Source organism: Dromiciops gliroides, chromosome 6 (genome assembly GCF_019393635.1).
Source record: "Dromiciops gliroides isolate mDroGli1 chromosome 6, mDroGli1.pri, whole genome shotgun sequence".
Lineage (NCBI taxonomy): Eukaryota > Metazoa > Chordata > Mammalia > Microbiotheria > Microbiotheriidae > Dromiciops > Dromiciops gliroides.
The window spans coordinates 253,764,440-253,778,057 of NC_057866.1; the positions used below are offsets into that span (position 1 = coordinate 253,764,440).

General features: G+C 38.3%; 1 protein-coding gene across 1 annotated transcript in view; it reads left to right on the plus strand.

Annotated features, from left to right (window-relative positions):
* ANTXR2 (ANTXR cell adhesion molecule 2) overlaps nucleotides 1-13,618 on the plus strand; it is a 209,204-nt gene that overhangs the window by 99,029 nt on the left and 96,557 nt on the right. The window contains exon 12 of the mRNA XM_043971262.1: nucleotides 1,954-2,049. Within this exon, the coding sequence (XP_043827197.1) occupies nucleotides 1,954-2,049 (96 nt within the window). The remainder of the gene's footprint in view (nucleotides 1-1,953; nucleotides 2,050-13,618) is intronic.

Genomic DNA, 13,618 nt, shown 5'->3' on the forward strand with positions numbered 1-13,618 from the left:
TCTGCTTTACCCATTTGCACCCAGATTTCTTATACCTGTTTCATAAAATGATATATTATATCACTTTGTCTTTCCTTGATTGTGTTTTCACATTATACTTATTATTATAATAGGATTTTTGTGTCTACAATTTTTCTTTCCTGTAGACCATAAATTTTTTGAACTCAGATACTCTGCCTTTTTTCATTTATTTATTTATCTATTTATTTTAGCACTCAATGCCTTGTTTCTAGTGAGTGCTCAATAAATATTTGTGTAATGAAGATATGCCATGTGGCTTCATATTCACTTTTGTTTTTGTCCCTATATTCACAGTGAATTGCTAGCCGTGATTTCTTCATGTCTGTTCTTCATTACCAGGCCTCACAGGTTCTATTTTCTCCTACATTTCAGCATATTCTTTAGAAGATCTATGGCTCATGCCCAGAAGATAAAATTAACTTCTAAAAGTTATAACAGAGTTAGGTTCTCAGATTTCATTTCCTTATTAGTGTATAAAGCCTGGATTTTCAGAAAAGGGAAATTGCAAATATTCTTCAAGATTTGAAAATCTTCATTGTTTCAGTTCCTACAACTACATTTAGGAAGTTAAGTAGATATCAATTATATGCAATTCTGTTCCACAAACATTAATTAAGCTTTTACTATTTGTTGTGTAAATGAAACACTGAGTTAAGTGACTTTGCTAGTGCCAGTAATAAATTTTGTCATAGAATAGTAATCAACATTTATGTCCTTGAGTTCTGGAACTTTATTTTGTATTTTGTCTCTCAGTAGTGGGATTAGTCCTTTATATTTCAATTTTTATTAGAGTGGAAGAGCTTAGTAAATTCAGTTACCATTTAGCAAAAAGCCTTTGAGGCTTTTTAGCTTGTTGATTATTTCCCAAAATTCTTGTGTCTAAGAGAAAGGAAGATAGTGAAAGCATTCCACATGAAGATAGACTAAAAACTAATTACAACTTCATGGGGGAAGCTAAAGGCTGAAAAAGTTTAACAAAGCATCATATCATCTCAAAAAGGAATATTGCCTTGTTGGCTTATTAACGATAAAAAATAAAACATAGAGGAGCGCCTTAAAGCTTCAAAAAACTTTTAATTTTAGGGATAGGTATTGGGCTTCTGATTTACCTGGAATAGGCAATTCCCCAGTAAGGTTTCCCCCTCTGCCAAACAGGTTTGTACTATTTCTTTTTATGTTTTGTTTTGCCAGGCAATGGGGTTAAGTGACTTGCCCAGGGTCACACAGCTAGTAAGTGTCAAGTGTCTGAGGCTGGATTTGAACTCAGGTACTCCTGAATCCAGGGCTGGTGCTTTATCCACTGTGCCACCTAGCTACCCCCTGTACTATTTCTGTGGTTTATATTCTTAGAGAATTGAGTAGATCAGAGTTGTCAAACTTGTAGCAGCTAGACTGGAGCCAGATTAAATGTAACTGGGAAATGTTTAACAAAATAAACATATAAATGACATAGATAATGTTAATTTATGGTTTTCTAAGTCAATAAGCAACTGGTAGGGATCCCTTTTTATTTAAGTTTGATACCACCAGTTTATATCACTGAGAGATTGTTGCTTGCTGGGGGCCACACACCCAGTTTGTGGTTGAGGGGGGGATATAAACTCATCTTGCCAAGTCTTAGGCCACTTCTTCTACTAGCACTGAATTTGGAGTCAGAGGGCTTGGGTTCATGTCCCAGTGCATATTATGTATGATGCTCCTTTGTGAAGTATGGACAGTGGGTAAGGTACTGTGAAACTTTGTAGCTTACTGCACAACTTCATATCCCATATCTGGGAAAATAAAAGGATTTTGATGGAAAGTAGCAACGAAGTAGAGATACAGTTTGGAGATGGTTGTACTTTGGCATTGCAGTCCTCTCCTTCCTTTCAAACAAGTCTATGTTTGGGATTTGGATTTCTGTTTTACTGAACACTGGCTTTTCTCTTGCAGTCCAATGGAATTGCGGCAGTCATTGCTATCTTGGTGCTACTGCTTCTAGTGGGCATCGGCTTAATGTGGTGGTTTTGGCCCCTTTGCTGCAAAGTGGTGAGTAAGAAGAAATCAAGAACATCATATTTTGTTTTGTGTTTAAGGCTAAAAGGTCTGAAATATGAATTGAAAAAGAAATTATTAGAAGGTATCGAAATGACCAAATGGAAAATACCTGTTTGTTTTCTTAGTCACCATTGTAGTTGGTTGTTAACACCTCTGTGTCAGTAAGTGTTAATGACTGAGTTTTCTAGATCACTTGATTTTGAAAATTTGGTAGGTGAGGAAGGGTGTGGTTAGAAGAGCCTCCCAGCAGAAGCATGGCAAAGATGAGCGTTCAAAAGAAATGGGATGATGTCAGGTTTCACCAGGAGAAGTTGATGATCTATTCAATATCACTATTGAAGGTTTATGAGAGTTCTTTGTTTTCTCTTTAGCCACTCGTGTTTCAGAGGCACTTTCCTCTTTTAACAGGCATTTTGCAAGTACCCATGGAATTGGTATGAGTATCTCAAAAGTTTACAGATATGAGGTAGAGATACCAGAATATCTGTGAAACTAGTAGGGGAAGTTTCACTTTGCATCATTTAAATAGTATTCATGCAAGCATTCTGTGCTAAGTAACATTGAGGTAGAAAGACAGGCAAAGGGGAAGAAACTTTTTTCAGAGGTATCCAAACAGTCTATTTTGGATTCTCCTTGTTTCCATAAACACCACTATGTAAATGCTTTTATATGAATGCTTCCATCCTGATGAACTTGGGGAAATGTTTCAAACCCAGAAGACCGTGTAATGCTCCATAGTAGATCATGTTTTCTTCACTTTTGATCACTGCTCTGAGATTTGTCTTTATTTTAAAATATCCTCTTTTTTGTTAAACTCCACTCTGGATTTCAGTAGTCCATTTATGGTATCATAAGGCTATTTTTATACTTCTTCTTGAATTACGAAGTATTTTAGCCATGTCAGAGCTGCATAATAGAAGCAGATAATAGTGGCGATAGTAAACATCATGAACTTATCCATTTTCTACTTTACTGTTTCATATTCAAGCATTCTCTTGTCTCAGTCCTCTTGAGTATTCTTAGTATAAGTATTTTAGTAACTAGAGCTCTGAGATTCTTAGTATAGGGAGAAACAACAGGTGCTCTAATACCCTACCCTTCTAAAGATGTTTCTTTCTTTTTTTTAACCATAATAAATCATGTTTCCTAACAGTGGGTTTCCTGCTTTTCAAAGATCACAGTTGAATTACTGCAGTGCTCAAAAACTTCATTAATGTCAGACTTCTGGGTACTGCGGCTTAAGAGGACATTGTTAAGCCAGAGAGCATAGTTGGGAGGGCAGCCAAGATTTTAAAGGGATTGGAGTCCTTGTCAGGTGAGGATCTGTGTAGCAGAATGCCCAGGTGGACCACAAAATGAAAACCATCTTCAAGTATTTGAAGAACTATCTTATGGAAGAGAGGGGTGACACATTGTCTGCTTGTCCCCAGAGAGCTGGACCAGGAGCAGTGGGAAGAAGATGTAAAGAGGAAAATTTAGGCCTTTTGTCAGGAAAGTCTTGCTAATAATTAGATTTGCCTAACAGTAAAGTGGGCTGCTTTTGGATGAAGTGGGAAGTCTCCAAGCAGAACCTGGATGACTCCTTGTCATGTATGTGGTTGTAGCGATTCTTTTCCTGTATATGTTGGATCGGGTGGCCTCTGTGGTCTTTACCTTTACTAAAATTCTATGACCCTGTGATTTTTGAGTTGTTTTTTGTTTTTTTGCTGGAAAATATTTTAGTGTTGGAGTCAGTATAGAGTCAAGATGGTTGTGTATGCTAGAGTTGTCATACATGAAGCTGGCAGACCACGTGTAACCCACAACAATCCTGAATATGCCCTGAACCAGATTAAAATGTACTTGGGAAATACATGACAAAATAAATAAAAATAGAATATAATAGACATGGTGTTAATATGTGGCTTTCTAGGTCAAATTCCTGTGGCCTGCAGAATTCTTTCGGTATAGTTTAGTGGCCCCTATTTTCATTTGAGTTTGACATCACCTGCCTACACTCCATTTAGTGATACCAGGAAATCACCACCTTCCAAAACATGTTTTCTACCTGCTTGTTAGTGCCTGAAATTCCTTTAAGTGGGAACCAAGCTCATTAATTTTAAGACTAACCAAATGAAGTAGATCCTTGGGGAGCTAGCATATTGATTCAAGTGAGGGATACCAGGCTTCTTTTCCTGGAGAGGATTTTGACAAGTAAGAATTCGGGAAAGAACATTAAGACATTTGCAGATTTAAGGTTAGAAAAAAGGGAAGTTGGAGGGGAGGGGAATTTTGGAACAACCAAAGAGAAGTCTTTTTCCACAGATCTGGCTCTGACTAGATGGCAAAGACGTCTTATCCTTGTAGTCCCCAGTATGAATGAACTAAAAGACTAATAGATAGTATACCATGCAGGTAGCTGGACTTAAGCTTCCTTAACATAGGCTAGAGAACTGGAATCTCAATTAAAGTTGCAGTTGAATACAAGGGAAAAGAAAACTATTTGGAAAGAATGACAAGAAGAGATGCACTGGGGGCAGCTAGGTGGCGCAGTGGATGGAGTACCAGCCCTGGATTCAGGAGGACCTGAGTTCAAATCCGGCCTCGGACACTTAACACTTACTAGCTGTGTGACCCTGGGCAAATCTTAACCCCAATTGCCTCACTAAAAAAAACAAACAAAAAAAGAAGAGATGCACTTTTTCCCCAAACCAAAAAGAAGTGGTTTAATGTGAGATCTGGGAAAAACAGAAGAAACCAACACTGTGGTTTAAATTAGATCTTAGATATCATATGCCTACCTATATTGTAGGGATAACTGAAAATGTGTCTTTGGTCACATGCAGAATACCAATCCTGGTGTTTTTTAATGATAGCATTTAAATTGCAATGCTCTTAGAAAATTCAATAAAAGGGTCACTTTGTAACAGAAGTCAACGTTTATTAAATGTAGACCTTGACAGAAGCCCAACTGCGATGCTTCATTGTGTTCTCAAAGAGTTTTGCCTCTCAGAGCCTGTCAGTGGAACTCTAATTTTGGAAGGTTCCTCAGACTTTGAGTATGGCTCTAGTGACAGATTGGTTTCTGTCCAAATCTTGATAGCTAATGCTGGAGAAATTTGTTACCATATCTTCGGACATAGGAATTTTGGCCATGGTGATACGTAAAAGAGAAAAAAAAATGCATGCTTTCTCAGACCTGTGTAGTCCTTTTCTCTTTCTGCAGGGACAGTACTAGTAGAAAAAGCAGGAAGAGAATAGTAACAATCATATAATTTTTAAGCTCCTTAAAAACTTTGATTTGTCTTTAAGTACCCTTTAATGTGTGATTTTGCTCAATGATGAGCAACTACTAGAGGAGTTAAACCAAATCCATAATCACCTTCTTACTATAAATAAATCCAAATGATATCAAGAAGTTATGGGCAAGTGGAAGATAACTCCAAGGTTCTCCTTGAAGAGATTATTGAAGGAGTTCATCATGTATTCAATGATAATAACAAAAATAACCTCTCAGAACACTTGGTCTTTCTGTGTTTCAGGGAGGATGTTGAGGAGAGCACAGAAATCACTATGAAGATCTTTGAAGCTTTGGGATTAACATCTGTTACAGGGGATAGAAAATCAGAGAAATTCTGTTGAAAAGTTGGCAGGTTAGGAGAAAAGTAATCCTGTAGAGTTGTCGGTTTATCCTGAGATCATATGGCAATTAAAATGGCAGGAGGATATGGAATGGAATAGATGGGCTATAGATCACTAGGTTTCTGTTTTTCTCAGTGATTCTAGTGTAATCATCACTTTAGGATCCTTCTTCTTTTGTATCCGAATTACTATACTGGGAAGTTGCCATGACACGTAAAAATATTGAGGAAGAACAGTTGAATCTGACCAGATGCATACTGAAGAAATCTTTACTTGAAGTAGAATAATTTTAAAGGCAACCTGAATTGATTTGCAAGATATTTCAAATAGGATGATGTTTAAAGCATGGAAAACATTATAGACAGAGGGCTGGGGGCACTGGGCTAAATGATGTTTAAATGTTTAAATTCTAATTGGAGGGAAAGAAACAAGGGTCCTTTTAGAATTCCATTGTCTTCAAGGGTCAAAGGGGGTAAAAAAGGAAGACACATATGGCATAGATGTGGGTTTACTGTTTATTGGTTTTAAGAGAGGAAAGAAAAAAGTAGGAAAAAGAGGAATAATTTTCAAAATTTCTCATATTTGGATTGATCCATAAAAATGTATAGATAGATGACTTCTTCTGGGAGTTTGACTTTGAAAGGGAAGACACATACTGGTTGATTACTTGATAGCATATCACAATCAAAGGAAGGTTGTTGTTTTATGTGTCTTTTTTTTAAACATAGACTTATTGACTTAAAGATAGGGGAGACTTGAAGGTACTTTCAAGTGGCAGAGAAGAAAGAGATGCTGAAAATCAGAAAGGGAAGAATGGTTAAATGGAGCAAGCTCTAAAAGGATATGAGAGGGGATAGGATTAAGGGCTTTTGTCTTGGCAAAGACAATTTTGGTCTTTCCCCAAGACCAGAATTAAGGAGAAGAGATTGGGGAAATATTCTTAAAGAAATGAGTAAAAATGATTTCATGTAATTCTGGGAGAACTTGTATGAATTAATGCAGAATGAAATGAGCAGAACCAGGGGAATAATTTATGCAATAAAAACATTTCAAAGAAAAGCAATTTTGAAAGACTCAAGAACTCTGATCAAAGCAGTGATCAATCAAGAAACTAGAAGACCAGTGATTAAGTGTGACCCATCTTCTGACAGAGAAGGGATTTAGGATGCAGAAAAACATACATTTCTAGACATGCTGACTGTGTTGATTTGTTTTGCTTAATTTTGCTTTCTCATTGTAAGGGATCCCCCCCCCTTTTTTTAAATTGGAGGAGAATTGGAAAGGGTAGCTGTAAAAATGCCGAAAGAGGAGGAAAAAAGAGGGCCATTAAAACATTCTCAACTGAACAGAAGAGAGCAGAAGGAAGTTTAGAAGGAAGCATAAACAAGCAGGACAGTTTTCAAAGGAACTTGTTGAATTAGCTTTTACTTTAAAAAATTGACCTATAATGAAAGTCATAGTTTTGGGGCAGCTAGGTGGTACAGTGGATAAAGCACCAGCCTTTGGATTCAGGTGGACCTGAGTCCAAATCCAGCCTCAGACACTTAACCCTCATTGCCCTGCAAAAAAAAAGAAAGAAAGAAAAAGAAAAAAAGGAACTCATAGTTTCACCTACAACTTATGTACTACTTTTAATGCTTAAATTCAAGTTCATGGTTTTTAAAATTTAGATTTAAGAAGAAAGGAAGGGAGGAAGGAAGGAAGGAAGGAAGGGAGGAAGGGAGGGAGGGAGGGAGGGAGGGAGGGAGGGAGGGAGGGAGGGAAGATGAAGGATGTAGAGGGATTTTGTTATATGGAATAGGGGGAAAATGAGACTCCTGACAGATGACTTCTATTTGAGATGAGATGCGATCCACTGCTGAAGGGGAAGGGAGGAGGGATTATGTAGGTGGCTTTAAGAGAGAAGTTTTGGACTAGCTGCTATTGAGAGGGTGACAGTACATCAGATAAGAATAGAAATTCTGCTATGAAGCATTGAGGGTCCAGTTGAAATTAGATCATATAACTTTGTTGTTATTCAGATTGAGACTTTATTCAGTAGCCTTTTTTTTTTTTTGGGGTGAGGCGATGGGGGTTAAGTGACTTGCCCAGGGTCACACAGCTAGTAAATGTCAAGTGTCTGAGGTCGGATTTGACCTCAGGTCCTCCTGAATCCAGGGCCAGTGCTTTATCCACTGTGCCACCTAGCTGCCCCCTATTCAGTAGCCTTTTATAGCACATGCGTAACAGTGAAGGCCAATGGTAGAGGTAATCACAGTTGGAGATAGGATGAAGAGGCAAGGATTTCAAAGGAAGAGGGGTAGCTATGAAAGGAGGAAAGTGAATTTCTACTTAGCTCATTTGACTAGATGTCCAGAAGAGCTACCTGCACCTGGGCAATCCTTCCCCCCCACCGCCTTCCCCACTTTTACTTTCTTCCCCTGACCCAAACTCTCTCATAACCCATCCTGGACTGCTGGACTTCGGGAAGAGATGCTACCTTACTGGGATACTTGTCTGTTCCCAGTATTTGCATGTAATGGAGTCAGTTCAATTCCTTCTGATAAGAAGGGGCAACAGCCCTGCTATCTGCTCTACCTGTATGCGTATCATTCCCCCAGCCCTGCCATCTTAATGATTTAAATAACCTAAGGATCTCTGAGTCATGAAACCAGCCCCACCAAGGAACTTAGGACTTCTGGGCCTCTCCATGAATCCTACAGCTGAGTATTATTTTGTGTGTTGTCTCCCCTAATTAGAATGTGAATTCCTGAAAGTGGGAACTGTTTACTTTTCCTGTTTGAATCACTGGTGCTTAGCACAATTCTAGGCACATAGTAAGCCAGTAATTCATGCTTTGTCATTAATTCTCATTAATTTATGACCAAACAGTTTCATACAAACACATGGGTGCTTCAGCTCCCTTATTTTACAGTTTAGGAAACTGAGACTCAGAGATGCTACCTGACTTGTTCTTTATTACACAGGTAGTGAGTTCCAGAGCTAGGATTGGAACCAAGATCTTCTAATCCAAATCAGACTCTTCCCTGTACCACACACCTTACCTAAATGTGTTAGAAGTGATAGAGAACTTCTTACCTCTAATTTACTTTCCCTGAATCACTCAGTCTTTAGCAAAAATCAATAATCTCTTCATGCTTGGAGAATTTTTGATTTTGCATATACAATAAATTTTAATTTGAGAGACCATTCTAAGAGCTGTCTTTTTGAAGCTGAATTGACTCATTTTAAGTGGTGCTTTCACAGGGGGAGCTACCTCATCATGGCTCTATACAATCATTTCCTTGGCCAGCAACAGCTGTGCTGCGCTTTCCAAATAGTAATAATGATTCTGCATTGCACTTCCTTTTATTGTTGAAGAGGGCTTATGGTGCCTTTATAGAGTTACATTCAAATCAGCCTGATTTCTTGAATGAGCAATAAAGCATAAGTATTTAAATTTTTAATATGCTGTCTTTGCACCATTAATTAAAATAATTTATGTTCTGTTACTTCTTGAAATAGAGTGTTATCTTAGGACCTATTGCTTCCATGTTGCTGCCTTCCAATAAGCCCTCATTTAAACTGAACAGAGCACCAAACTACTCTCTACCCTAGTTTGTTTTGACTCACAGGAGCCTTACCTCATTGTGACATTTCCTTATGATTTAGTTTCCAATCCCATCAGTTATTTTGAAGGAACTTATTATTCTTTTTTTCCCTGACCAATTCATTTTTAAGCAAAGATGTTGAAATGATTATTTCTTCAATGATATAAGAAAGGAAAGGGAGGATGTGAGATAACCCAGTGTTTGCTTTGGTCTTGGAAACCATCTAATTTAATTTGATTCAGAAAAAATAAATAGCATTTCCTAAGTATTAATCATTATAGATTTTGTGTTTATATAGTGCTTTTCCTCTTCAAAGCACAAATACTACATCTTGATTTTTTTAAAAAAGGAAATAAGGGGGGAAATATTTTTAACAATTTTTTTTGTGCATGCAGAGATAGCTGTTTTATTGGCTTATGCCACTTGCTGATGGCTTGGGCAGTCTTTTTAGTTACTGGCAAGAATCAATTCTGAAATCCTACTTCATCTGCACTGCTTGTAGAGTATCTTTCTTTTTTTTTCCTCCAAGGCAGTTCACTTTTGACAGTTCTTTTCACTCTTCTCCCAATATCAGAACATATGATTGCATCAAGCTGGCTCCAGGCTCGAGTGCTGACATTTTCTAGCGCAAAGAATGCCCACATCACTCGAACATTTGAAAAGTGTTAATGAGCAGATCAAAAGGACTGTTGCCTGAAGCAACTGACTTTTTTTTTTTAAAGAAATCGGCTCTCCTCCAAAGTGAAATCTTCATTCTTTCAGCTAAGTAGATGAGATGTGATTCTCCCTGATGATGATAATAACAAATAAAAAAAAATTGGAGAAGAATCAAACTCTACATATGGTTTATAAAGTGGTGGAAGTATTTTCCAGAATCTTCAATGCAACACTGAAGTATGCTAAGTGGAAAAAAAATACTGGCAACATTGCAATATTATGCCTTTTAAAATCTCCAAATTCTCATAAATTATAGTACATATGAATACATGTATTTTTGAATTACCAGTGTCCTTATATTACTCTGTAACATGAGAGTAACATTCCTACTGATTTTTACTTTTATAATTCATCAAGATTTAGTACTGTAATTTCACTTTCTTCAGAATCAGTTTTTTGACATAAAGAAAGGGGGCACCTTTTACCTTTCTTTAGCAGATTCTTTTTTCATTTCTCTGTTCCTAGAAGCATAGGATTTAGGAGTGCAAAGGAACTTAGAAATCATATACTTGAACCCCTGTGATTTACTGATGATGAAACTAAGGCCAAAGAAGTTGACTGGTCACACAGGTCTGGGGGCAGCAGAGCTGGGAACGTTAGAATTGGGATTCAGATCAGATCCTTGAGTTGTCAGCGTTAGTCAATGGTTAGCAAACTTTCTTCCCCTCTTTTTCCTTCCCCAGTCCCTTTGATATTGAATCCCAAACTCCTGAAGAAAAAACAAGCCTCCTTCAAACCCTGCTACCTTTTTTTTTTTTTTGTCTCAATCCATCTCAAACCTTCCTTCCCTTCAATGTCCTAGTTTGTTTTTGTTTGCTCTTTCCCTGGGCCTGCTGGAACTCCTCTGTTATAATTCATAATCTTCCTTTCCTTTTCACCCTCTTTCTGTCATACTCTTTCCATCTTCTGGCACTCACTGAGGCCTTACTCAATGTAGATGAAACTGCATCCCTGGCCATTTTTCTAGTACTCTAATTCATTCTTTCTATAGAGGGAGTCAGAGTAGTCCTTGCTTCCCATCACCTCTTTCAGACTCTCTCTTCAGCTATCCCTCAGCAACCCTTCCTCCTTTATTCTTTACTCTCCCCAATCTAGGTCCCTCTGGCTCTTATCTACTGACCACTGCCAAGAAATTCTTCTTCCTCTATCAATGAATGTAGTGCCGGGCTCACAGATTTTTCCCTTACCCTGTCACCCACCTAGAGGATTTCCGCATGCATGTTAGTGTTGTAGCAAGTACCTGAAGCTCTCAGTTCCTTAGTTTACCTCAACTCCCATGACCTATTTTTCCACTTCACCTCAGAATCCCACATAGAATCCCTCCTTTTGATCAACCAGAAGTTCTCCTTCTATGATCAAGAACTCGGAAATTGTTGTATCCAGTCACAACCTATGCCAAGGTTAAGGCTAAAAGGGAAAAGAATAAGAATAGGGGTTATGATGAGCATTGGAAACTGGAACAGGTGGTAAGAAAACCTCAGGCTTATCCTTTTACTCTCCCCCCCCCCCCCATATCACTTCCAGCTGAGTGGCTTCCTCCCTAGGAAAGTCAGAAGATAGGAAAGTTTTTATTCACCAAGGAATTGGAAAGATTATGGGAGCTATTTATTTAATCAGTAAATTAATGAGTCAAATGAACAATGTCTAAGGAAGGTAAGGCCCAATGGGGTTGACTCCAAATTTCTAGCAGTTTCAGAGTTCCATTGTCTTCAGTGGCTTCCTGCGGATTCGTTCATACAAAGGCAGCTGAACCAATTACAAACCCAAGATGAGGATTGCCTTTTGTCTCCTTGTAGGTGGATTAAATGGGAAAGCCTACACACTTGACCCCATAAAAACGAATTCCCTCTAGAGCCAGTTAATCAATGGGTAACAGCAAAGAAAGGGGTAATTTTTGAAAGAGAGATGGGTTGATTGGACTGAGTTGGGTTTATGCTTGATTTGCATGACCTTTTCCTCCCTCCCTTCCACCTAATTCAGTTACATATATACCCTGCCTTCTGGGTGTAGTAAATCTCACCTGAATGCTATTAGACTTAATCTTTGGGTTTCCTCTGTCACACTCTCGTATAGATCTGGACTGATTAACTGATGAAGTTTGAGCAGGAGATTGAGGCAGCTCTCAACTCAAAGAGGCTCTAAGGGAGTAAAGAGAATGAATGGTTTCCACCATGCTAGGTGGGCATTATTATCAAATAATATTTTCTGTAAGGAACTTTGGGTGTGACTTTTGAAAAGTCCCATACTCCAGGATGGTATGAGTAGACCCTACTTTATCTTGGGGTTTGTGGCTAAAATTAGGCTCTACCTTCTGTAGAAATTCACCAGCCTTGCCTCCTATCAGTGTCCAGATTTCTGGATATTCATCAAGTTCTCTTTCCTGTTAGAAATGGTGATGAGATCCTCAGATCACTCCCTGATGTTGTTAGGTGCTGGCTTTTGCCCTTTATCAGATAGGGAAGAGACCCCCAGGTCACCCCTTGCTATGCTGAGTTCTGATCTCCCCCTTCCTTTTTCCTATGGTACTGGGGAACCGTTGCATGTGACTTTCTACCTACTATACATTTTCCGTAGGGTTCTGCTAGACTTTTTTGTGTAGCTCTGGACTGTTTGGAAGAGTCCATAGGTGATTTTCTTCTCTTTTAAAATCATTTTTTCTGGAGAAATTATGAAAGAACTGGGATCTTCTAGGTCTTAACATGCTGTTATTTCCCCATAATCCCCTCTTCTAAGGTGATGAAGACACTTTAAAAAAACACGTTTAGCAGTGTAGCAGTAGTATGTACCATGGAGTGAAGGCAGATGGCAAGGCCAGAGATGGTTACTGTAATCCAGGATGTGAATTTGTGAGGACCCAGATCAAGGTGGTGATACGTTGAATAATACAAAAGTAATATGTTTGCATGAAAGAGAATTTAAGGTCTTACTGTATGGCAACATAAATATGAGTCAAAAGTATGACATAGTGGGCATGAAAGCTAATGAAAATTTAGGCTGGTTTAGGATCAAAATAGTGTTTAGAATTAAAGAGGAGATTTCCTCTCTCTACTCCTCCCTGGACAGGCCACATCTGAAGTCCTTTTCAGGACTTAGACTGAGCATTTTAGGAAGGACATAGATGGAAAGGAGGAGATAAACATTTATATAGCACCTATTATATATGTGCTATGCAGTATGTCAAACACTTTACTAATATTATCTCATCTATTCCTTACAAAAACCCTGAGGGTAAGTGCTGTTATTACCTCCATTTTACAGTTGAGGAAAGTAGAGGTTAACTGATACATTCAAGGACATGTAACTGGTAAGTGTCCAAGGTTAAATTTGAATTCAAGTCTTCCTGACTCCAGGTCCAGTTCACTATCTATGGTGCCACCTAATTACCTCAGCAAAATGAAGAGGAAGGAGTGCAAAGCTTGTATTAAGTCAAAACTATCCACGGCACCACCTACCTCTCCCTTATTCCTAACATTCAGATCTATCCAAAAGTGTCATGAGCTGCCCTGAGAGGTAGGAAGCTTCTGCTCCCTAGAGGATTCAGGTAAAGACTTGATCACCACTTGTTTCGGAATGTTATAGAAGGGATTCTACTTCAGTTATGGATTAGAATTGATGGGCTCTGAGGTCCTACA